Source organism: Andrographis paniculata, unplaced genomic scaffold (genome assembly GCF_009805555.1).
Source record: "Andrographis paniculata isolate CXL003 unplaced genomic scaffold, ASM980555v1 Contig46END, whole genome shotgun sequence".
Classification (NCBI taxonomy): domain Eukaryota; kingdom Viridiplantae; phylum Streptophyta; class Magnoliopsida; order Lamiales; family Acanthaceae; genus Andrographis; species Andrographis paniculata.
In genome coordinates, this window is record NW_026137580.1 from 723,560 (window position 1) to 747,559 (window position 24,000).

Genomic DNA, 24,000 nt, shown 5'->3' on the forward strand with positions numbered 1-24,000 from the left:
TACCCCTTAGTTATATTATTGGGCCTATTGGGCCTGTGGCGGTTGTCGCCCCAATTCAATTATTTTATTATTATTTATTTATTTTTTGGCGCGCCGACTTGTCGGACAAGTAACGGCGATGGAGGAATAGAGAATCTCGCAAAGTTTCTAGATTTTTCTTCCCACGTAAGGGGAACGCTACGCGAACCTGACGCGATTCCGGCCGGCGATTATTTTGTTCGTGGGAGGAGGAGGAGGAGAAGGAGAGATTGGTGATTTGTGATGGTAGGTTCGTCGAGAAATGGCGTGCCTTCTTGGATTGGTATGGCAACCGCCACAAGAAAAGTGGATATTGATAAAAACGTAGCAAAGGAGGACGATAAGGGATCAATGAATTCCAAGGTTTCTGATATAGACTTGAGCTTTGGGGAGAGGGCGTTGTCTGCTGCCGGCGCCGCCTTCATTTCCGCCATTGTCGTCAACCCCCTCGATGTAGCCAAGGTGCGCTAATTTTTTTTTTCCAATTCTTCGCGCACATTCTTTTTTGTGGAGAATCTATTGATGTTAGGTCTTTGTATTTTGGTATTTCGGCTGTTTCGTTAACTTTTAGCATCTTAATTTAGACAAGGTTGCAAGCTCAGGCCGCTGGGGTTCCTTATGACGGTTTGTGTGAGGCATCATGCTCTGAAGCAAGCACGGTAAGGACTCTCCTCATTGAATTTCGATATGTTTATCTGTTGAACAGTTCAAATTATAAAGAGACGTAGAAAGGAGTTTCTTGTTTCATTTCATGTTGGCTAAGCTATAGAGGTCTTTTGATGGTGTTCATCTCTCTCTCTTGTTATGCACCTGTTTAGATTCTGCAAGGCAAGAATCCTATAGGAAACCAGTCAATTTGCTCTCCAGATTGCACTCGATACCGAGGAACTCTTGATGTGTTATCTAAAGTGATAAGGCAGGTTAGTATATTTGTTTCAAAGCCCTGCAAAGTTAGGTTTTAGAGAGAGTGAGCGGTGGTGGGACTTATTCCTATTTGGTACTAATTGATAACATTGATTGAAAATTTTTCTATGCTTGATGATTAGAATTATTTTAGTGTTGAATTCCATTGCTGCACAAGCATTGTGTAAATATAACTAGAAACCTTTTGTCATATTATTAATTGCGAATACTTCGATAGCCTATTGTTGGTGGCTTGTGGATGCTAAATAAGTTCTAAAATTGAATTACTGACAACCCTTTTTGTTGAAGAGCACTAACTGTGGGGAATTGTACAGGAAGGATTCTCAAGGTTGTGGAGAGGAACTAACGCTAGTTTGGCGTTGGCAATCCCCTCTGTAAGTTGTCTTAGAAGTTATGGGTATGTTTAGATCTCACCTTAAGCAGTTGTTGAAATCCTTCTGATATTATGCATAGGTGGGAATCTACATGCCGCTTTATGACATTTTCCGAAACCACATGGAAGAGCTTACCTTACAGAATGCTCCAAGTTTGACACCGTATGTTCCCCTGGTTGCGGGAGCTGGCGCACGGTCAGTAGCGTGCATAACTTGTTATCCCGTTGAACTTGCAAGAACACGAATGCAGGTATTTCTGCAGTTTGTTATCTTCATAGTAATTTGATTTAAATTATTTTCAGTTGTAGAAAAGCTATCTATCAATTATTATGGTCTTTTTTTAATTTTTGAACTTCTAATTTTGGTTCTTTAATTTGGATGTGTCCTCTCCATGAAAAACATGTGCAAAATTTCTATTTACCATTTCTTCATCATTGTTGGATTTTTTTATAGAACCCCTTGTTTTGGTTATAGGCGTTCCAACACAGCCATACCGATATAAGGCCTCCTGGTGTTTGGAAAACATTGATTGGAGTGCTATCTCCCGTCAAGGCTGCTAATAACCACCAAGCTTGTACGTGTGCCTTGAACTCTGCTTTTGCTTATATTGGAAACTTTCGCATTTTACTACACAGACTATCTGTACGCAGCCTTTATATTACAAAGCACAGAATCCTCCACCTTGAATGTCTAAAAGTAATGAATTAGTGATTACAAAATTGTAGTTCAAAATTACCGCATGTTATGGACTGGTCTTGGAGCGCAACTTTCCCGTGATGTTCCTTTTTCTGCTGTGTGCTGGTCATCTCTAGAGCCAGTAAGATCTTTACTCATTGTCATTTCTTGCATAAATCTGCATTTCTTGGTGTCTTATGCCGGATCATCACCTCCTTGAAGCTTCGAAGAAAAATTTTGAGCAGGATGGGTGATGAAGCCAGTGCATTGAGTATTCTCGGCGCAAACTTCTGTGCTGGTTTTGTTGCAGGAGGCATTGCAGCAGGTATCACCTGTCCATTAGACGTTGCCAGAACCAGGCGACAAATAGAGGTGAATAAATTTAGGGGTATTGGTCTTAGTTTACCTTACAAGACTGTATTTTTCGTTTATTTGGGCATGCAAATATATTGCAGAAAGATCCCAGACGAGTATTGAGCATGACAACAAGAAAAACTCTGATTGAAATCTGGAGGTAAAATCACGCAATATTTTGGTTTGTCTTGTTATGCTTTGGGGCAAATGTGATCGACTTGATTCCTCAAATTTGCATATGATTCAGAGATGGAGGAATCAGAGGACTATTTGCAGGTGCTGGCGCTCGGGTTGCTCGGACAGGGCCATCGGTAGGGATTGTGGTTTCGTTCTATGAAGTAGTCAAGCATGTGTTGCATTATAGGCAGTCGGGGAGAGGGGCCGTAGGAATGAATGAATGACCGGAGGGAACGAGACTCGACACTATTCTTGTTATAGGGGGACTTGAATATTGCTTTGTTACACGTCAAGAAATAAGGCAGTGGCTAGACTTTCCCATACAAAATTGAATGGGAGGTGAAGTAAAGTAGCAGTGCAATGAATGGAGAATATATACATGTGTTTGAGCTGCTGCAGCAACGATGCTATCTTCTTTTTCTTTTTCTTCTTCCTCCCTCCTCAAATAGAAATGTAATTTGGGAAATTGTATGGTCTCCATGCATCAAAGAATGGATCATTGTAGAAAAACTCGCATCGGCCTATAACATGTGTAGTTGATTTACTTTTACATTTGAAATAAATAGATATCAATAATTTATGTTTTAGTAATATTATATCTAGTCCATTAAATGTTTTAGGTATCATAGATGTTTGTTTAGAGTTTTGATTAATTTATTTATTTTTTATACGAGCTATACTTCAGTCCAAGGTTGGCATTTTTTATTTTAAAGTTATTATTTTTTAATTTAATAATTGTATTATTTATCACACAGTACTAATAGGAATACTTTCGTCTTTTTTAATTCAAAAAGTAAACGACAATTTTTATCTTTTTATTTAGTAAATATATTATCTCCACACAAACAAAAGAAATATCCTACCTTTTCATTCTAAATTAGAGTGTATTTTAAAAAGATTAATAATAATAATAATAATAAAATAAACTTGCAGTGCACGTACCCTACTCCGAATTCTCCTCCTCTCTGTGGTTGAAAGTTGAAACTGAAGGGGAGAGAGAGGGGGAGAGAGTGGACTGACTGAGTGCGACTGCGACAGAGCGGCGAGACACGAATAATCAAATCCATCAATGGATCAATCCAACCATCAACAATTTTGCACGATTGATCATTGATTTCCTTCGATTCTCTCCTCCCTCAATCAACAAACAAACAAACCATCATATATTTTTCAGTTAACAGAGGACGAAAATAGTGGGGAAAATACACATAACCTCTTTAAATAGCTTCTCTGCCTGCCTCCCTCCCTCCGTTCCTTCCTTCACCTTTAGCCTTTGTTCTTTTGCTTTTTCGCTTTTGGCAGGCCAACTCCAAGGCCAGGGCTGACTGACTGTTTGATCCATTGATTTTATTACTATAACTAAACTAATTCATTCAGCCTTATTTGATCCTCCATATTTTCTCCTGCGAAATTCAGAATCCGTCTTGTCGGTCCTCGATTTAACAAGGAGGAGCGGGCCAATAGGCATGGCGGAATCTGCTAAGTTGAATTTAGATTGCGGCAAGGTCGAAGACGACAACGTCGGAGAAGGCGTGGAGGAGGAAGGCTTCGGAAGGTCCTCCGCCGTCCTCGCTGGCCTGAACCTCGCCGTCATACTCTCATCCCTATCCATTTCCGACGAAGAGTGCCAGAATTTGGAAGACAGAATCGAGAAGAGAAAAATTAGCAATGGCAGACATAGAGCTGGAGGAGCTACAGGCGAAAGCATCAACAATAAGACTAACATTCGGACGAGATCTAGATCGAGAAGGCGAGAGGTGAATGAAATTCGAGCAGCAGGGAGGCAGACGGCAAACACAACAACAAAAATAAGGGATTGCAGGTATGGATGATGGTTATGGATGCCTTGAAATTCAATATGACCTTTTATTCGTATTCATAAGACATACATACATAGGTTTGCCGATTCTGGTTTGGTTTTTCATTGCAGGCATGGCAGGAAAATGTGAGCTAGGCAAGGCAATAGAGAAATAGTGAATAGAGACGAACCAGGCAGAGAGGGATACTTGGTTGATTTCTCTCTTTGTTGTTGTTGTTGTTGCATCTGCAGCAGAAGAAGAGCAGCTCCTTCTGTTCATGTATGTATTATTTGTAAAATGGTTATGACTGACTGCTGTATAGACATAGATAGTTGCAGTGTAAATATATATATATACACGCATTATACATGTACATGCATGGAATGGTAAACAGTGATAATGAAGGATTCTTGAAGATCAACACAACATATGATGGTAGAAGAAATTCTTCCAAAATTGTAAAGCTCACTACACGAGAGGTTCATCAAACTATATATATATATATATGTATGTATGTATCTATTGTTGCAACATAAAACAAAACCATTACTTATTGAGGGATCCATCCATTGAGCAGTTTGTGGGTGAGGAAGGAGGATAACTAACAAATGCAGCGCTGCAAACATGTAATGGTGGCGGCGGCGAATACACACATGCCGCCCATCAGTCAGTCGGATATTCTAATCTCTACCCCTAATAACTCCTTCACTTGTTCATATGTCACAAAAGCAATGGCTATCGACGGCACAACCTGCAGAAAAACCATTGCGACTTGAGTTTCCTTAGGGACTGTAATGAGAGTAATGAAGAGTAATATTAAGATCATGGTGGGGGTGGGGGAGCCTAACCTTCACCGAATTGGGGACCAAGCCTTTGTACAATGCTCGGAAGCCCTCGTGTCGCACAGTCTTCCTGAAAGCATCGATCATGCCAGAGTATTCCAGGGAAGCTTGGCTCCTCCCATCACCAGCTACGATCGAAGCAGCATGATTCCACCCCACCATTTGCATCCTTCGACGAATCACATCAAGGGGGTAGGCGACAGTCTGTCCAACGGTGCCTGCAGCAGCCCCGCACGCAAGCCTTGTCACTACACCCAATTCATTGTCTTCAACTAGCCCAAAGGGTTTGGATTTAACCAGCCAGTCTTTAAGGGATTCATACACAGCAAAGTTCAGACCTACATACGGAACCTGCCAACAAATAGAGGGCATAATTGGTTAACAGTGAGAAGAAACCGGAAAATATGTGAATACATATAATTTCACCGAAACCACAGAAAAATCTTCCAAATTATACAGACATTGAGTCGATTTTTATAGGCACAGAATCCACAGGAAAATATAAACCTCAACGTATGCACTAACTATCTACATTCATTCTTGATAAATGAATCGTTTTATCTACCACAAGAACTACATGTGAAGTATTCCGGAACTTACAACTCCTATTACAGAAGGAAGCCAACCCCTGTACAGTGCGCGGAAGCCTTCCTCACGAAGCACAGTTGACAAGGCATGAAACATTCCTCTGTATTGATAGGCAGACTTCTCTGTCTGCAATGAAGGAAGCAATTTGGTTATAAAGCTGACAGAAGGCAAAACGCACAACTACTTCCAGAGGGTTCACTATTAAGAGGATATACAAAACCTGCACGGTGATTCTGCCTCGAACCATGTCCATTGGGTATGTAGCAGACATGGCAATTATTCCAGCACAAGCTCCAGCACCCAGTCGCAATAAAGGAGTCAGCTGAGCATCCTCTACAAATATAGATCATAACAATAACGATAAATAAATAAATAAGATGTCTCCAATAAAACAATACTATATCGGTTATCAAACAAATGAAAGGCAGTGATAAGAAAGGTTTTTATTTCAGTATAGCACTAAAACCAAATTGTGTCAATGACCAGAGATATTTATCCACCTAAGTAAAACTCATTGCCCAATAAAGGATAAAAGTCATGAAATGACGCTATGGATTTACCTAGCCTACAAATTTAATACTCAGCCAACGAGGCAGTGGACTCTAAAAAATATTCAGTAATAATGAAAGTCATACCATTGCCAGTTTGCTGCCGGTACATATATAGTATGCCCCTGTTTCATCACAAATAACATTATTAATTGATGGCAAATGGAAATGACAAACTTATCCAACTAGACATAGCTGTCGATATTCTGAGAGCATTGCCTAAGATTAACATCTGGTTGCGCCAAACCAACATGGTAAACTGAATGCGTTTGATTTGAAAGAACACAAGAAAAGTAGCAAAATGATACACTACTGCTATCTGAACAGGATGATCATGGTAGTTCTGTACAAGATTTTAACCCATAAGTTGGAAACCTCAAAGAGCTGATGAACCTTAAGCTAACTTTGAACACAGTTTAAGAAATTCCAAAAATATTCAACGATCCATACTTGGAAGCTTGCTCGTAGCTGAAGAATTTTACTGCTGAATTAGGGACTATTCGAGCACAATTAGTGCCATTGCCTTTGAACAATCCCCTGAAGCCCTCGGTTCTCCATATGTACTTCAAGCCTTGGACAGTGCCATTGTATTTAATGTTGTGAGGATTTTGAACCTGAAATGATGAGAATCCAACGGCAATATAAGAGGTGGTGCAAACGAAAGAAATCAAGGAAGCCAGTAATTTCCCAAAGCATATCTTTTAAAGCAATGGAAGTAAATCAAAGCATTTGGGAATAAATGCTATATCAATTCATCATTAGAAAATGAAAAAGTTCAAAGAATGATCACTCTTTCTGCAATCTGCACACACGCGCACACACACACACATATATCTAACAAAACAGGACTTAATTTGCTGCTAAGTTGCAAACTAACCTGAAGCAAAATTTTTAGTCGCTCCAAAGGTGCTACAGCAGTTCGGGATCTGCAACACACATGCAGTAAGTTATCATGTGAAAATTTATTTATGCATAATCAGACTAGCAGCATGACAAAATACAACCAGAGTTTTTTGAATATTCTAAGAAAATCTAATCAATACAGCAATATTCTTTCCTGTATTCTCATTGTTAACGATGAAACTTTGGCATTGTGTGATGTTATCAGGTCGAACAAGGTGACTTGAATACAGGAAAGAATATTTCCATCTAATACCCAGAATAAGACTCCTATGCTTTAGGAAACATTTCAATCGTTACACAAGGCATGACGAAATATCAGTAGGGCATTCAGTATTTCAAAGATTCTTTTGTGTCTACTGAGAGACCTTGAACTTCCATGTTGTGTATGGCCTTGCAGAGGACTTTAAACGTTATATCTAGGATTGTTCTTGCACCTACTAGGTAGTAGGCAGTTTTTCAAGCACACATTCACCACATTTGTGTAAATTTTACATGGAAAAACCATCAACAAATCATTGAGGTAGATCAAGGTAGTCAAAGTAACATATTCACCAGCTTGAAGGAGGGAGTGTCCGGTGTGTTAGACCTAGTCAAGACGCTGTCTTTCTTCCAAAAAGTGTGCTTGAGGATCCTTATTGGTGGTTAATCATGTGGTCTTTTGGGTTTCTTATATGGTGTGAGTTGTATCAAGTCTAAAGTGAGATATGCAACCTCCCTAGAATACATTGTTTCTGAGCTGGTTACCAAGTTCTTGTGTATGATTTAGGTTTTAGTTTTACACTGGCTCAGATTTCATTGTACAATGTGTATTTATTGTCAACAATGGGCTGGTGCATAAAATCTGTGACAATTTCCTGTTCTGCCATACCCCACATGAAGCTATAGGCTTCCATTGATCCACAATCTCAAAACATGAATGTTTTCTACATGACATTCATAACATAATAGATCTTCCATTGATCCACAATCTCAAAACATGAATGTTTTCTACATGACATTCATAACATAATAGATCCAGAGATTTGGAGAGAAATTAAGCCCATCTATCTTCAAATTCAATTTCCTTGTACTATCTTTAATTGTGCAGGACAATAGATTAGATTACCTACAAGCTCCTACTTCAATATTTGGGATGCATGACTGATTGTGACGCGGAGCACAACAAAAAGTAAAAAATCATAAAAGAGTGTGTTAGCTGATGCAGGATTTAGATTTAAAGTATCTGGTGAACATTTTCTTGGTTTGAAGTGTTCAAGTTCAGTTTCCTGTTTCACGTAGATTAAAGAAATTGAAGAAAACTTTGCAGTAAAATGGGATAGTAGTTGAAATGCATAAACAAGTAGAGAACTTACACTCCTCCAGCGACACCACCGGCGATGAGAGATTTGCAAACACTGTAAACTTGATACTTCGTAGGTCTGATATCTTCCCTGGCGAGCTTCGCCTCCTCCGCGAAGTTAACAATCTTAGACACCGCCGAATCGGTTGCTTTTACATCTTCAGAAGCCATCAAATTGGTGATCTAATTAAGAACTACAAAAATACCTCCACGCCTCACCCTAGCCTGGGTGGATGATTAAAGATATGAGAGCATTCTGTGTATCACAGAATAAACATAGAGTATCGTCTCGCGCGCTGGAGATGCGGAAAACCTCGAGTGCGATGGCGATCCCCTGCTCCTGCTGCGCCTCCTTTCTCTTGGTTCAACGGTTCCACCTGGAATGCATTGTGGCATTAAATAAACAAACAAATGCTACAGTAATGTTTTAGGGTTTAGGCAATGGCATCAGCAGCAGCAGCAATCAAAATTGATATCGCTTACTGTACGGTCAGCGGTCGACTCAGCTCGCACAGCTCACCACTTCCTATAAACAATAAGCAAATGGCAGGGGTACAGAGAATTAAACAAGGCGATTTGAAACTGAACCACACCAACCACAAAAATTAAAAATACATACACGAATCAAAATTGGGAACAAGGAGAAACCTGGCCGTTTGGATCACAGAAAGGACACAATAAAGGTATTTCCAGAGTTCCAATCCAGTCCGAGGCGAGTGTGTGGTGGCCTGGTGGGGTTTGATTTGGGTGTGGATGGATGCGTGGCGCCCGCTCAACAACAAATCGCTGTCACTCAACCTAACCAACCACAAAGCCCGCCCAGATGCCACAGTCAGTCAGTCAAGGTCAGTGGCTCCCCTATCTTCGTCTCAACTGATAATGAATGATAGCATATGGCACAGTTTATTTTACTCCTACATTACAATCAGCTTCAGAAAATGGACTTTCGATAGCACATTACTACTGCTACATTTATACGCATAACGATCAAACCATTTTCGTATATTTTTCTTTTATAATTCAGCGTAGAGAGACTAGGGGACCATTTAACAATAATTTTAAATTTGGAAGTTTTGAATAATACTCCCTCTGTCCCATATACCCGTATACTTGTCTGTTACACTGTACACATATGAAATTTTAGTAAGCGTTAATAATTAAAAATGTATTATTAAAAATAATAATCCTCTTATATAATTAATTATAAATTAAAATTAAGATAATTAATTAATTAAATTAAAATTAAAAATAAATAATTAAAAAAATTTAAAATGAAATTAAAATTATTTTAAAAAAATGAAAGTGAAATAGAATGTTGGATTTACGGCAACAACTTGGGAGACCAAGGGAGTAATGATAATATAATAAATACATATTTAATTTAATATTTTATGAAAAAAATTATAGTTGATTCTTTTATTATTTTAAATCTCAATAACAATATACTATTTTTTACAATAAAGTATCAATTAAAATACTATTTAAACAAAAATTTAAAATTAAATACCGTAATTCAAATCAATTTCAATATTATATTTTTTATAAAAAATAATTGTAAGACTAAAGGGTCTTTTTTATATTTTAATTTAAAATATTTTTTAATATAAAACACGAAGAATTATGTCGATAATATAAAAAAATAATATTTTGATTTAATATTAAAAAAATAAAATATATAGTAATATATTCCCTCTGTGCCAAAATAATGAGAATTAAAGAATAACAATATTATATGAATAGTGGTATAAAATTTTTTCTAAAAGATTAAAATACTCTTATTTTATTTATGTAATTATTGTAAAAAAATTGAAATTATTTTGTAAAATTGTGGGAATTTGTTATTAAAATAAAAATGAAACTATTAATTTTGAAATAAAGAAAAATAACAAAATAAAATTATTATTTTGTTAGAAAAAAATATATTGAGAACCGTATCAATAAATAATTATTGTTTGAAAAAAAACCTAATAATGCCAAAAAATTTGTATAAACAAGTGTATTATGAGCCAAACTGATAAAATGTTTTTTTTTGGAAATTATATTTTTAAAAAAGTGCATAATTTCTTTTTAAAAAAATTTAATATATTATCCATACTTATTATTTTTATATTATTTATAAATTCATTATAGTTCATATAAAAAATATATTTTCAAATCATTTCATTAAACAAACAAACCTTGAAATTTTAACTTACATAGATATATATTTTTTATTTTTAATACTATTTATTTATAATACTTTTTTTTAGAAAAAAAACTATTATGTTAAAGTATTTCAATTTATATTATTTGTTTTTAAAAAATTAATTTTTAAGAGTATCTTTAGTAATAAACTAATTCAATAATTTTGAACTTGTGGAATAGTTTTAATTGTTGGACTGCTATTATTATTATTTTTTTTTATTTTTTTTTAAAAAAATTCATTAAATCCTAAATATTAATTTCAAAATGTTATATATCCTGACTTTTCAAAACCGCATCATCAATGGATCAACTTCTAAGTTGGACACATCATCATTTGATTTTTGGGTAGACAATGAAAGATGATAGACATTTGATGACATTTTTGGCTTCTACTCAAATATGATGACCATTTTATTTGTTTTTCTTTGTATATAATACGTATAAGTAGAGTGCACTATTTGCATTGTATCATATTCGTTTGCATTTTGCACGGTCTTTATGAATTGTTTAGATGAATTTCTGAATACTTTCGTGGCAATTTCCTTTTCTGTCTCATCATCTAAAATATCATTATCTATTTTATAATTACAATAAAGAAGCACATTTCAATTTTTTATTTTCACATTTATATAATACATATATTGTTTTTATTTTTGAGATTATGCTTTTTTATTTTGTAAGTAATTAATAAAATATTATTTATCAATAATTTGATTTATCAACAATTTATTGGAACAATATTTTTTATATTATATATACATATATTTAATTAAGTCTAGTTGTAACTTATTTTTAATCTTATTATCAATTTTTTTATTATTATTATGACAGTTATTATTGGTTATATGATAAAATGAAATATAGAAATAATAATTAAAATTTTCCAAGATGCAATTAATACACTACAATTGCAATAGAAATAGTTAAAATTAAAATAAAAATAAATAACATAATTATTCATCTAATCAAAACTTCTTTCATATATTTTCAAACAAATCTGTGAGTTGCCTATGTACTTTTCGGTTTGGAAGTCCCATTTTAATTTTTAGAAACTCAATTATTTTGCCATTTTTATTTGTAGAATATGACCGACTTGAATTAGTAGTATTATCTATCTCTACTTTTCAAATTGAGATATATCATAATAATGCATATATGTATTTTTAAAGTTTTAACGATCATATTATGTAAAATAATACATATTTTCATTATCTTACCAATTAAATTAATGTCCTAAATGAGTTACGGACATTGAATAATAGTAAATCGAGTTTGCAAAATACCAAAAACACGGCTTCTAAAATGATCGTTGCTTTTCCATGATCTCCATGTGAATATTGGCATTTCCAAACAAATGGACAATTTTTTCACTCTCATTATATGCAATCAACATTTCTCGTTATTTTTAGAAAACCACGTTATTCTGCAACATACAACAATCGTTGTAGGTCTATTGTATTTAATCTTCTAAAATATTTTTTCACCAAATATTGAATGACTCATTCAACAAAGTTTTTTACACACATTCTTGTTTTGATCTTTCAAATACGAATATAGTTATCTACAATATCAACAGCTGCACCAAAAGCTAACCCATGCAAAACAGCAGCACATTTTTGTAATTGAGATAGACCAAGACTTTATGTTGCATCTCGATGTTGTTGGAAGAACTCACTTTTGTTAAACAGTCTATAATCATAGAAAGACATGCATCCTTATTTGATATCTACGAAAAAATTGAAGATTTGTATACACAAGATTTTCAAAAAAATAATCATTAAACAAATTATTATGACCATTTTCACGATTTTTCTTGATGTGTATTTTTCGGTAAAATTAATTTTTCTCGTCATGGTTTGTAATAATATCTTGAAGACGTTAAAATTGTATCCACAAATTGAAGAAACTGCATCTACCTCATTGGAGTCTGAATTTGAAATAGTTTAAGATGAGTTTAACATTTTTTTGTAACAAATTTGTTTGTTACAATTTTTTTTTTAAAATGAAACACAGTGTAGAAATTTTGTCAATATAGAGTATTTATAATTTATATTATATTAAACTAATAATATGGTAGTAATAATGATGTGAAATAATAATAAAATATGTTAAAATATATGTATATAAGTAATACAATAATAAATTTATTGAAAATAAATTTAATGGCGCACATTATAATAATGATGTAATATAACAACGCAAGTATTTTCAAAACTATATAGTGCAATGTTAAAATGTGATGTGATCTAACAATAATTACATAAAGTTCAATAAGACAAAAATTAAAATGATTAATCACCATTAAAATGACACATGATTAAATTGAAATGATTTAACAATAGAATTAATAAAATTCAACGAGATAAAAATTGAAATGATTAATCACTTTTACAATGACACATAATTAAATTGATATGATTTAACAATCTAATTAATAAAGTTCATCAAAGTAAAAATAAAAATGATTGATTACTACTACAATGATATACAATTAAAAATGGATATGATTTAACAATGCAATTAATAAAATTTAACAAGACAAAAATTGAAATAATTGATCACTATTACAATGATACACAAATTTTCCAACACATAATATATATATAAATAATATAACTTAGTGTAATTTTTCCTATAAATATACTTGCATTTTATAAATACGAAAGCACAATTTTTTTCAATTTTTTTTATTTTTCTAAATCACATTATTTTCTTCCACTCAATATTCTACCTTCAAGTTTCAACGATGAACTAAACTCTATAAAATTGATTTATATATATATATATATTACAGACAATTAAATTAATATGATTTAATAATCTAATTAATAAAATTCATCAAAGTAAAACAAAAATGATTGATTACTTACTACTGGAATGATATACAATTAAAAATTAATATGATTTAAAAATGCAATTAATAAAATTTAACAAAACAAAAATTAAATGATTTATCACTATTACAATGATACACACATTCCAACAACATAATATATATAAATAATATAACTTAGTGTAATTTTTCCTATAAATACTTGTATTTTATAAATAAAAAAAAATCTTTTCAAATATTTTTTATTTAAATCACATTATTTTTTTCTACTCAATATTCTGCCGTCAAATTTCAACCAAACTCTCAATAATCTTCACACTATAAATAAATAAATAAATAAATATATAAATCAATTCTTCCTAAGGATAATTGCTATGAAATTCATTTTATTGCAAATCAATTATAATTTTTGTTACAAATTATATGGTTGGTCACAGTTTATATAAATTGTGAGGAAATAATTGTTATGAAATTTATTCATCACAAAACTACTAAAATAATTACTATATGACTATCCCGTCACAAAATTGTTAAAATATTTACTAAAGAATTTATCTCATTACAAAATTACTAGACTAATTACTCTATTTTTTATTGTCATAAAACTAAAATCCTACCCAAATAATTATCCAAATAATTATTTAAATATTATTATTATTTTAATTGGAGAGATTTTATTATTATTTTTTAAACTAAAATTCTACTCAAATAATTAACACCAAATATTTTCTCACATATCAAGATTTCACTCATCTTCTCAAAGTATGTTAGTGCGGCGGAGGTCGGCGCTGGGGCAATGTGAAGATTTTGCTCAGTAAGTTAAGAGTATTGGTGTTGGTATTTTTTCCATATTTCTTGTTCGGTAGATTGAATAAATATGTTCTTCGATTGATATTTGAATTTTTTATATTGTAAACACAAAAGCGGTTTAATTTATCGTTTAGGTTGAAAATCAGGAAAAAGTTTGGTGTTTTGATCCGCTGCGTCGTAGCAAGGAAACAAACAACCTTATTTTGATAATTTGATGGTAAGTCAAAGCTCTACTCACTTTGATACATGCAGTGATTTATTTTCTCCTTATTTGTGTGTATTGAGATCTACCTATTGAGTGTTGCTCTGTGGTTCTATTTGAATTTCTATTAAGTGTCCTTATACGGCGATTTTTTATTTATTTATTTAGATTTGTGATTTTTTTTTCCAAAAATCTGAAAATAAATTATTTTATTTTCTCATTTAATTTTAAAATTCTTCCTACCTATTTGTTTTAGAGACTATAACTCAACATATATTTAAGCAGTAGCAGACAAATAATACAAATACAAGTAGAAATTCATGAATATAGAAGAAAAATGAAAATCTATATTGTTTTAAAACGTAAAAAACATGAAAAAGCAAGTAGATAGAGCAAAGGTATTAAAAAACAGTGAAATATAAAATGACAAGATAAAAATTAAAATTCAACAAAAAAACAGATAATAAAAAACTTTCATAAACTTTTGTCCAACAACCTAATCTCATCAGAAAATCAAATAGTATTAATTAATTTTTTTTTTTACTATATAATATGTTTTTAATTAAAATATATTTAGATTGGGTTAGTATATTTTACTCTTGTGACTTAGTTTTAATTGTTTCAGTCTTGACCTGCAGATAGTTAGTTTTTATGTTTAACTTTAGCCTATGCCATTAGTTTAGTTTAGATAATCATCATGTTGCTTCCTTAACTAATTAGATATATTTTTTAATATATATAATTATAAGTTATTAACCTGCATCATTGGTTGCTTAAGTAGGATAGTTCATGTGGTTTTGTAATTTAGAGTTAATTTGGTTGCAATTGGCTAAATTGTAATCCATACATGTTATCATTAATAGTTGGTTTAGTCTTAGATTTTTAGGATCATCTAATCTGTTTAACCTTTAGTTTACTTTTAGTTTTAATTTAATTTTGTTTAATCAATTAGTTAATATACATCAATTAAATGAATCGTTGAGTCTTATATCACTTCTAAAACATGTAACTGGATGATGAATCATGAAATGTTGTAGAGACGAAATACTTTATGTATTACTATGTTGTTTTATTATATGCTTTCATCATGCCTTTTACATTCATTGTTTTGCAAGTAAATTTGGTAATGAAGTTCTAATAATGAAGATAGCTCAGAACTTCTTATCATAACCGGAAGGAACTAACTCGGTCAGTTGAAATATATTTTATTACGACTAATTGTTTAGGCTTTCACACTGATTTTATAAACTTCGTGCTCATTTATTAGATGATTTTTTTTTTTTTATCATGTATGATACATTCAAAACTCTCAAATAGAAGCTCTCTAGCTACTAAAACTTCAAAACTGTTTGAATACCTCTATTGAATTAAGACAACCATCCCAACGTCCCGAAACATTAATATTACAAGGTAATGCATCCATTTATGTTTGATGTGAAAAAAATAGGATCCTCTATTGAATTACTCTAGCTCCTAAGGTATATATAAAATGAGTAAAAAGATGATCAGACATTCGACATGGTTACACATATTAAAGTATGATTATAACGTATAAGTCCATATCTGCACACAAAATATCTAATAAAACTAACAAACACACATTACTTATATAGTACCACTATTTTATTTGCAGCAACATTCATTCTTCATTTGACGTTGTAATGAACATAAATCTAAAGCTAGTCAGATGTATTTAATTATGGTCATTTTCATTCAGAAAGAAAACAATAATAAGTATTAATAATATTCAAAACAAAATTAGTCTTAACTTTATAGAAGCAAAACTGAGTCATAAATTACTACCATTACAAGCACAATCACTACCTTCTGGTCTATCTATCTATTAATTATGCATGGATACTAGGCTAGCTATCTAGATGTTGATCTCATTTTATTTCCCATGGAATATTGATGAGTCAATCTTGACTTCACCGATCATAATAACCTCTAAAAATATCCCTTTTATTTTCATTCTTAATCAGATCGACATTATTAATTCCTCAATCTATCTATAGCTGGTCAAAATACAAGCAACACCTCAAATAGTTTTTATCTACACTTTATATGTATGTGCATATGACATTGTAATGCAAATTATGTCACTTGGGACCTTTCGATTGAAGAAAAAGTAAGGCGTTACTATAAGTTGAAAGCATTAAGTGCCTATACTCATTGGATATATGATATTCAAACGAATGTGGAAAGGAAAGAGGATGAGCAGGTTGATAAAACGGTCTTGGCTGAATGGTGTAGAATATAGGGTTTTGATAAATAAAGAAAAAATATGAAATTGCAAAAAAGAATAGGCGTCGAAGTAATTCGTCTGCATCCGCTGAGTCGACACATATTGGAGGGTCTCGATCTTTTGTGGAAACATCATAAAAGTTGGTATGTAATTATTTACTTATTTATTTTGATTAACGTTAATCTAACTTAACAATTAATATATATTTTGTCATTTTAAAAATGAGTTCAATAAGGTTGGAACATATACATGGACCAATACTAAGGAACACATTCTAAAGAATTATATAAAATCGCAATGAAGACAAGTTGTTGTAAGTTATTATGAAATCAATAGACCAAAATTTGATATTTTATTCGAGTAGTCTTTTTTCAAAACTAATATTCGATGTCTTACTTAAACTCATATTAGGAGAACTTTGAAGACATCAAACATGATATTACTCAAGAAGGAACAAAATACGATCAAGAAGAATTGTTTCTCAAACTAGTGCCACGCGATAAAAAAAATTGCATTTTCGGATTGGGGTCATTGGCTTCGACAGTCCGTCATTTACAGTCATCTTTTAGCACTAACGACGGGGACGCTACAGGTTCATTCGCCAATGATGAATTGATGATCGATTAAAGAAGGTAGATGACGATGTTGGGGAGATCCGTGATCACGTATCTCATGTGGACCATTGTGTGACTAACTTGGATGTTCAATATCAAACAATAATAAATCAGACTATCATGCAAGAGCGTAGGCGAATGAGAGGAGGTGACTTCTACCGACGTAATCCTAATTATGATGATGATGGTGCTCTGGTATTGTGATTCCTTACTCATTCGGGATAATATTTCTTTTGATTTTTCGTATACTGTATACTGTTGATTGCTAGACTTTTTTCATATTTGTAGGAAAATATTTTATCTAGTTTTTCTATATCGTAAATATTTTGATACATTTGAGTGATAATTCAATATTCAATCAATGTCAATGCATGTATTTTGTTATTGTTATAAATTTGTTTATTGTTTAGGCTTTACAAGTTTTGGAAATGGCATGTATTTCAATGTTGAAATTGGATTGCTTAATATTAAGGTTTTGAAAATGAAAAAATTAGCAAATGATGAGAATAATTTTTGTTACGAAAATTTGTTACAAATACTACCATAACAATTTGCTATAGAAATTTGTCACAAATACTACCTTAGTAATTTGCGACAAAATCATGTAGCAATATTTGCTACGGAATGTGTAGCAAATATTTATAGCAAAAAAGTTTGTCACGGGATTCCATCACAATTTCATATCGCAAATATTTGTTACGAAATATCATAGCAAATAGTCGTAGCATATAAGATTAAAATCATTTGATAAAATAAAATATGTCACGTTTCGTAAATAATTAGTGTTTGCTACGCCCATAATCATATTTGCGACAAAAATATTTCCGCAGAAAAATCTAATTTTTTTGTAGTGTCAAATTTACAAAAGTCTTTTACATTTTAAAGTTTTACGGACATACTTGAAAATCAAGATTGTTCACAAAACTCTTTCAATCCTAAATATTTCTCAATTTTTTTTTAAACATCTATCCCAAATTTGTATGCTTCTATCGTATCATTCTATTTATCTATACTAATATTATCCTCAAAATTTTCAATTTTTTGGAGGTTCATTTGTATCTTAAAAATTTTCAAGGTTCATTTACATTTTCATCAATAGATTTTACTCAAAATATAAGAATGAAAAGTATTATTGAATTTGGTATTTTTTATAATTTTGGTATAATTTTAATTTTTTAGTAGATGATATATAGTTTTATATTTTAAAAAGTTGTATGTAATTTTATTTTTTTTGAAAAATATATAATTTTATTTTTTAAAGTGATATAATTTTAGTTTTTGGAAAGTAATATGTAATTTTATTTTTTTAAAAAATAATATATAATTATATTTTTAAATTGATACATAATTTTATTTTTGAAAAGTGATATAATTTTTATTTTTTTAAAAAATAATTTGTATTGTATGTTTTTGTAATAAATTGTTATGAAATAATAATATTACGTTATCTATGTTTAATGATTATATCATATTTGTCTTGATAGTATTTAATTATTTATTTAAAATTATTTTATTTGTAATAGTTATTAATTATAAAGCTAATTTTTATATATGTAATTTTTAAATAAAATATAAATTATATTTGTATTGATCTAATGTAAAAATAAATTAAAGTTGAGGGTGTAATTTATAAATATAAAAAGTTATATAAAATAATATAAAAGAGAAATATATATGGAATATATAGAGTAAAAATTGAAGTTTATGGTTGAATTATTCACCGTAGCAACTGCAAAAATGCAAAAATGAAGTGTAGGGTTGGAGATGGCCTTAGTATTTTATTAATAATTAATTTTAAATTAAATATATTTATTGTTTAATACTCCCTCCATCCCATATCTATATATATTCATTTTACTTTTTGCACGAAGTTTTAGAAATATTAGTATTATATTGGAATAAAGTAGAAATAAAGATAAAAAGACTAAATTAACTCTATTAGTATTGTATAATATAGATGTAATGACATTTGTATAATATATTCTAAATTGGAAGGGTATCTGTAACGTTAAGTAGATATTACAATTACTTAAAAAAAAAAAAAAAAAAAAGGAAATGGATGCATTGTTATATAACATACCAAAATAGAAAAATAGATAGGTTGTTAAGGGACGAAGGGAGTACTATAATTTTATATTACTATTTAATTATGATAAAATTTATAATTATTTTTTATTCAATAAATTATGTAATATTTATTTGTTTAATAAAATCAAATAATAATTATATTTATATATTTTAAAATTTAAATTAATAAAATATATCAATATCGTTATTATTTTGTAAAATATAAAAATTTATGAATTAAAAAAAAAAAAAACCATTTATATATATATATATATATTATATATATACGTATGTGTCATGTGTCCTAATTTAATTATAACACATGACATAAAATATGAATCTCTCAAGTTGTTTTGCAGACCATAGCCAAAGCCAATAGCTCCATAGTTCCATTTACAAAGTTTTTGGAGAGTTTTGAATATTTGAAAAGTTGAAAAAAACAAAAAAAATTAATATTTAATTTGATATTTTATTTAAAAAAAAAATAATATAATTTTTTAAAAATAAATAGTGTCAAATGAATTGAAGATTGTTAACAAATACACTCTCTCTTATTTTCTATATATATATATATTTTAATTAATGATGTGGCACAGCGTTGTTTAATAGTATCCAATTTTGTTATGATTACTGTGAGGTTTTCTAATGAAAAAAATCTTTCAAAGTTCGGATTTATCCTTCACTAGTTTCATATTTTACTTCACAAGCTTTTTGCTCGTTGACTCTAGTTCGTACAAATAGAAGAATACGTATAACTTCGTACAATCCATACGATAAGTAAAGTACTAATTTATATTGCACAAGCCATATATTTTTCTAAAGAAAAGTTGACGATACCAGCGAAATCTCCTTTCAAAATAAAATTTTAGAAATCTATCATCACAACTTTTTATATTGTCATTTACAATTATGGTAAATATAATTGTGTTTGTCATTTCAAATGTTAAGAAATGAAAAATGAAAATACAAAAGAATGTGAAATGACAAACAAAATGTAAAACTATTTAAGTGATAGCCGAATTCGTATAGATAAGTAACTGAACAAAGCCCATAATTATAAGATATAGGCTAAGCCCATAAACAAACAATATTAAACGAGCAAGATTTTGATAGGACTTCATTTTGGACATAATTCAGTGTCGTCACATTTTTGGTATTTTTCAAGAGGTGTCTTTATAGTTTTGAACAATCTTGACTTCAATCAACTGTATCTTAATTCGAAGTCTTCAAATGAAATGATATTGGTTTTTACTTTATTTTTAAATATAGAAATTGAAATAAATTAATGAAAACACATTTTCAATATACACAAGGAGCGGTCGAGGGTGCCGCCGGGCCGCCGCCGGAAAAGTCGTGGTTTGGTTGTTGGCTTTGTTGCAGACAAAAACGATGGCGGCGCGTCTATCTCAAGTAAATTGGGAACGAACGACGATTAGTGCGGTGCGAGTTGTTGTGACGTGACATCATCGTGTGACTTCATCGCCTGCGCAAACTAAAGCTGTTCCATTAATGTAATCTTCCTCCATTAATGGCGGTGCAGAACAGATCAACGACTGCAGATGGAATGAATGGATGAATGTATCCGCACGTCACTCTCTGCGCTACCAGACAAATCCACCTCTTCAACAATCAACTCCCCGCCTTCATTACGGTAGGCTATCAATTCCAAATTTAGATCGTCTCCCCCTCCATTCTCACCGATTAATCATTTACTTCTTCTTCGTCCTTCATCTTCACTGGTCTCTGTAATTTCTCGAGTTAGGAAGAAGAAGAAGAAGAATTAATAATGGATCACAGGAGCTGTATATGTTCATCTGTATTTGTAAAATCCGCCGTCGGTTTTCTGTTCTTCGGCCTTCTTTATCGCCTCCTCTCTTCCTCCAGTTCATTACTGCTAATTTCCCCAATTTTTCCAGGCAACAACAGTAATCGTAATAACGAGGAACCTCCAGCAGCAGGATTGAACATCACCGACAGCCAGACCTTGATCCCATCCCCACCGCCGCCACCACCGCCGCCGCCGCCGCCAACCAACGATGATAGCCGAAATGGTGGAGGAATTCCCCTTTCTAATATAATTAGGGTTTAATCAATTTCGTTGCTTTAATTACTTACCATTATTAATTTATGGCAGTTTCTGCAAAAAAATGTGACTTATTTAAGGGAGACTGGATACCCGACCCGGACGGCCCACTGTACACGAACTTCACGTGCGATGTGATCGACGGTCCTCAGAACTGCATCCGAAATGGACGGCCGGATTTGCATTACATTTACTGGAGATGGAAACCGCGGGACTGTGATCTGCCGAGATTCGACCCAATCAAGTTCCTCAAAATGATGCGCCACAAATCCCTAGCCTTCGCCGGCGATTCGATAATGCGCAACCATGTCCAATCCCTGCTCTGCATGCTGTCTCAGATCGAACAGCCCGTCGACGTCTACCACGACGAGCAATACAAGAACAGAAGATGGAATTTCCCGACGTACAGCTTCAACGTGTCGCTGCTCTGGTCGCCGTTCCTCACGAAGGCAGTCACGTTCGAGGACGACAACGGCGCGGCGACGGCGCCGGACATGATCAGAATACATTTGGATGTGACGGACGACGTGTGGGCGGAGCAATACGAGGATCACGATTACGTCGTGATCGCCGGCGGGAAGTGGTTTCTGAAATCGGCGCTGTATTACGTGAACAGGACGTTGATCGGATGCCATAACTGCCACAATCCGAACATCACGCAGTTAGGGTTCCGGTACGCGTACAGGAAGGCGCTGAACACGACGCTGAGATTCATCGTGGAGAAGGCGAGGGGGAGGGCGAGGACGGTGGCGGTGTTCCGGAGCTTGGCGCCGGACCATTTTGAGAACGGGGAGTGGAACACGGGGGGTTATTGTAACAGGACGAGGCCGTTTAAGACGGGGGAGGTGGAGATCAACGAGACGGACCAGGTGATGCGGAGGGCGGAGCTGGAGGAGTTCGAGAGGGCTAGGGCGGCGGCAGCGGCAGCGGAGGAGACGGTGAAGCTGAAGCTGTTTGACGTGACGTATATGTCGCTGCTGAGGCCGGACGGGCATCCCGGAGCGTACCGGCGGGAGCCGCCGTACGATCCGGCGACGGAGGATTCGATCAATGACTGCTTGCATTGGTGCTTGCCGGGGCCGATAGACTCGTGGAATGAGCTTTTGGTGATGGAGATCTTGCTGCAGGGTACCTCTGGTGACGATGAATATTGATTACGATGACAATTGTTGGTGCGAAAATAGAAAAACAGGACAACTTCTCATAAACAATTTTTATTTTTCACAATAATATCAAATACATTATATTTTTATTGCATAATTTTTTTAATCATAATTGATAAGCTCTCTTGATTTAAACTTACATATTCTCGTAAAATTCTGAACAACTCTTGTTTTGCTTGAAGAAGAGCTTTTATCAAAATATCAGCTACTTGGCTCATTTGTGTCACAAAACTCTAATGCAATCCCGTCTTTTGCTACAAGCGGCCAACTGAAATTATGTTGCACGTCGATATGCTTGGTTCTTCCATGAAATACAGGATTTTTGGACATAACTATAGCAGGCACATTTTCACAAAAGATCAATGTTGCTCCCATTTGTTCTATGTTCACATCGGTTAACAGTTTTATCGGCCATAAAGCTTGTTTTGTTGTTGTTGTCGATGCTACATACTCTGCCTCTGAAGACGACAAAGCCACAGTTTCTTACCTCTTAGAACTCCACGTCACACCTCCAGAACCAAGGTAAAAAATAGTACCCAGAGATGCTCTTGCAATCATCCAAACACGCTGCCTAATTATTGACACAAGCCAATCAATCTGAAATTTGGTGTTTTGTTGTACCAAACTCCAAAATTGATGGTTCCAGCTACATAACGTAGTATTCTCCTTGTAGCTCATAATGTTGCTTTGTCGGATTATGCATAAATTTGGAAATAATACTTACAAAAAATGCAATGTCAAGCCTTGTATGAATTAAATAGTTTAAACCTTCAACTAAACTTCTAAAGAATGTTGGATTAGCCTTCTCTGTTTCATCATTTCACTGCAATTTCTTATTGATGTTCACTTGAGCAGTTGACACATCACACTTTAACATATTATTTTTCTTCAAAAAATCGTCGGCATATTTCTTTTGACACAAAAAATAAAATAAAATTCATTTCCACTTTGAATAATTTCAAGCCCCAAAAAATACGTCAACAATCCCAAATTAGACATTTCAAACTTTGTCATCATGCATGATTTAAATTTATCCACCAAGGACTTCGATGATCCAAAATAAATCATGTCATCAACGTAAAGAGCAGGCTCATTTTCGCTTCTTGTAAGTCCATGTTCAAGGAAGAAAGAATCAATCTTGTTATACCACGCACGGAGTGTTTGCTTTATAGACTTTATTTATATTGCCATGCACAGTAAAGCTTTGCGGTTGAGAAACAAACACTTTCTCCAATAAGCCTCTATTTAAAAAAGCATA

General features: G+C 32.7%; 4 protein-coding genes across 8 annotated transcripts; 3 read left to right on the forward strand and 1 right to left on the reverse strand.

Moving 5' to 3' along the window:
• The first annotated feature begins 90 nt into the window (after positions 1 to 90).
• LOC127252455 (mitochondrial carrier protein MTM1-like) lies at positions 91 to 3,098 on the forward strand. 2 transcript variants are annotated; one of them, XM_051276630.1, is made up of 10 exons: positions 92 to 480; positions 603 to 677; positions 837 to 938; positions 1,257 to 1,316; positions 1,396 to 1,566; positions 1,791 to 1,890; positions 2,042 to 2,133; positions 2,214 to 2,363; positions 2,447 to 2,505; positions 2,593 to 3,098. In XM_051276630.1, exons 1-10 carry the CDS (start codon positions 262 to 264, stop codon positions 2,744 to 2,746), a joined length of 1,182 nt encoding a protein of 393 aa, XP_051132587.1. In that variant the 5' UTR covers positions 92 to 261; the 3' UTR covers positions 2,747 to 3,098. The 2 variants fall into 2 exon arrangements, with proteins under 2 accessions (XP_051132590.1, XP_051132587.1); XM_051276633.1 differs by lacking the exon at positions 837 to 938 and having other exon boundaries at positions 91 to 480.
• Positions 3,099 to 3,487: 389 nt separating this feature from the next.
• LOC127252461 (uncharacterized) lies at positions 3,488 to 4,659 on the forward strand. The gene is made up of 2 exons (XM_051276640.1): positions 3,488 to 4,344; positions 4,453 to 4,659. Exons 1-2 carry the CDS (start codon positions 3,989 to 3,991, stop codon positions 4,469 to 4,471), a joined length of 375 nt encoding a protein of 124 aa, XP_051132597.1. The 5' UTR covers positions 3,488 to 3,988; the 3' UTR covers positions 4,472 to 4,659.
• A 92-nt stretch (positions 4,660 to 4,751) lies between these two features.
• On the reverse strand, positions 4,752 to 9,406 carry LOC127252457 (mitochondrial adenine nucleotide transporter ADNT1). Of its 2 annotated transcripts, none has more exons than XM_051276635.1 (10): positions 9,190 to 9,406; positions 9,025 to 9,067; positions 8,555 to 8,918; positions 7,177 to 7,225; positions 6,750 to 6,913; positions 6,387 to 6,424; positions 5,972 to 6,084; positions 5,764 to 5,877; positions 5,170 to 5,514; positions 4,752 to 5,072 (listed from the first exon to the last, which is right to left on the reverse strand). In XM_051276635.1, exons 3-10 carry the CDS (start codon positions 8,710 to 8,712, stop codon positions 4,989 to 4,991), a joined length of 1,065 nt encoding a protein of 354 aa, XP_051132592.1. In that variant the 5' UTR covers positions 8,713 to 8,918; positions 9,025 to 9,067; positions 9,190 to 9,406; the 3' UTR covers positions 4,752 to 4,988. The 2 variants fall into 2 exon arrangements, with proteins under 2 accessions (XP_051132592.1, XP_051132593.1); XM_051276636.1 differs by having other exon boundaries at positions 9,161 to 9,406.
• An 11,360-nt stretch (positions 9,407 to 20,766) lies between these two features.
• LOC127252713 (protein trichome birefringence-like 25) lies at positions 20,767 to 22,897 on the forward strand. 3 transcript variants are annotated; one of them, XM_051277012.1, is made up of 3 exons: positions 20,767 to 21,147; positions 21,413 to 21,547; positions 21,631 to 22,897. In XM_051277012.1, exons 1-3 carry the CDS (start codon positions 21,069 to 21,071, stop codon positions 22,731 to 22,733), a joined length of 1,317 nt encoding a protein of 438 aa, XP_051132969.1. In that variant the 5' UTR covers positions 20,767 to 21,068; the 3' UTR covers positions 22,734 to 22,897. The 3 variants fall into 3 exon arrangements, with proteins under 3 accessions (XP_051132969.1, XP_051132968.1, XP_051132970.1); XM_051277013.1 differs by lacking the exon at positions 20,767 to 21,147 and adding an exon at positions 21,161 to 21,330 and having other exon boundaries at positions 21,631 to 22,896; XM_051277011.1 differs by lacking the exon at positions 20,767 to 21,147 and having other exon boundaries at positions 21,154 to 21,547; positions 21,631 to 22,896.
• Positions 22,898 to 24,000: the final 1,103 nt, after the last annotated feature.

What these genes read in the sequence shown, in the direction of transcription:
- LOC127252455 (XM_051276630.1), top strand. Translation starts at nt 262, where the DNA reads ATGGTAGGTTCGTCGAGAAATGGCGTGCCTTCTTGGATTGGTATGGCA. An exon ending in ACCCCCTCGATGTAGCCAAG is followed by an intron (nt 481 to 602) that starts GTGCGCTAATTT and finishes ATCTTAATTTAG; the next exon opens with ACAAGGTTGCAAGCTCAGGC. An exon ending in TGCTAATAACCACCAAGCTT is followed by an intron (nt 1,891 to 2,041) that starts GTACGTGTGCCT and finishes ACAAAATTGTAG; the next exon opens with TTCAAAATTACCGCATGTTA.
- LOC127252461 (XM_051276640.1), top strand. Translation starts at nt 3,989, where the DNA reads ATGGCGGAATCTGCTAAGTTGAATTTAGATTGCGGCAAGGTCGAAGAC.
- LOC127252457 (XM_051276635.1), bottom strand. Translation starts at nt 8,712, where the DNA reads ATGGCTTCTGAAGATGTAAAAGCAACCGATTCGGCGGTGTCTAAGATT. An exon ending in AGCTACGAGCAAGCTTCCAA is followed by an intron (nt 6,425 to 6,749) that starts GTATGGATCGTT and finishes GTGATGAAACAG; the next exon opens with GGGCATACTATATATGTACC. An exon ending in GAGGCAGAATCACCGTGCAG is followed by an intron (nt 5,878 to 5,971) that starts GTTTTGTATATC and finishes CCTTCATTGCAG; the next exon opens with ACAGAGAAGTCTGCCTATCA.
- LOC127252713 (XM_051277011.1), top strand. Translation starts at nt 21,283, where the DNA reads ATGGATCACAGGAGCTGTATATGTTCATCTGTATTTGTAAAATCCGCC. An exon ending in CAACGATGATAGCCGAAATG is followed by an intron (nt 21,548 to 21,630) that starts GTGGAGGAATTC and finishes AATTTATGGCAG; the next exon opens with TTTCTGCAAAAAAATGTGAC.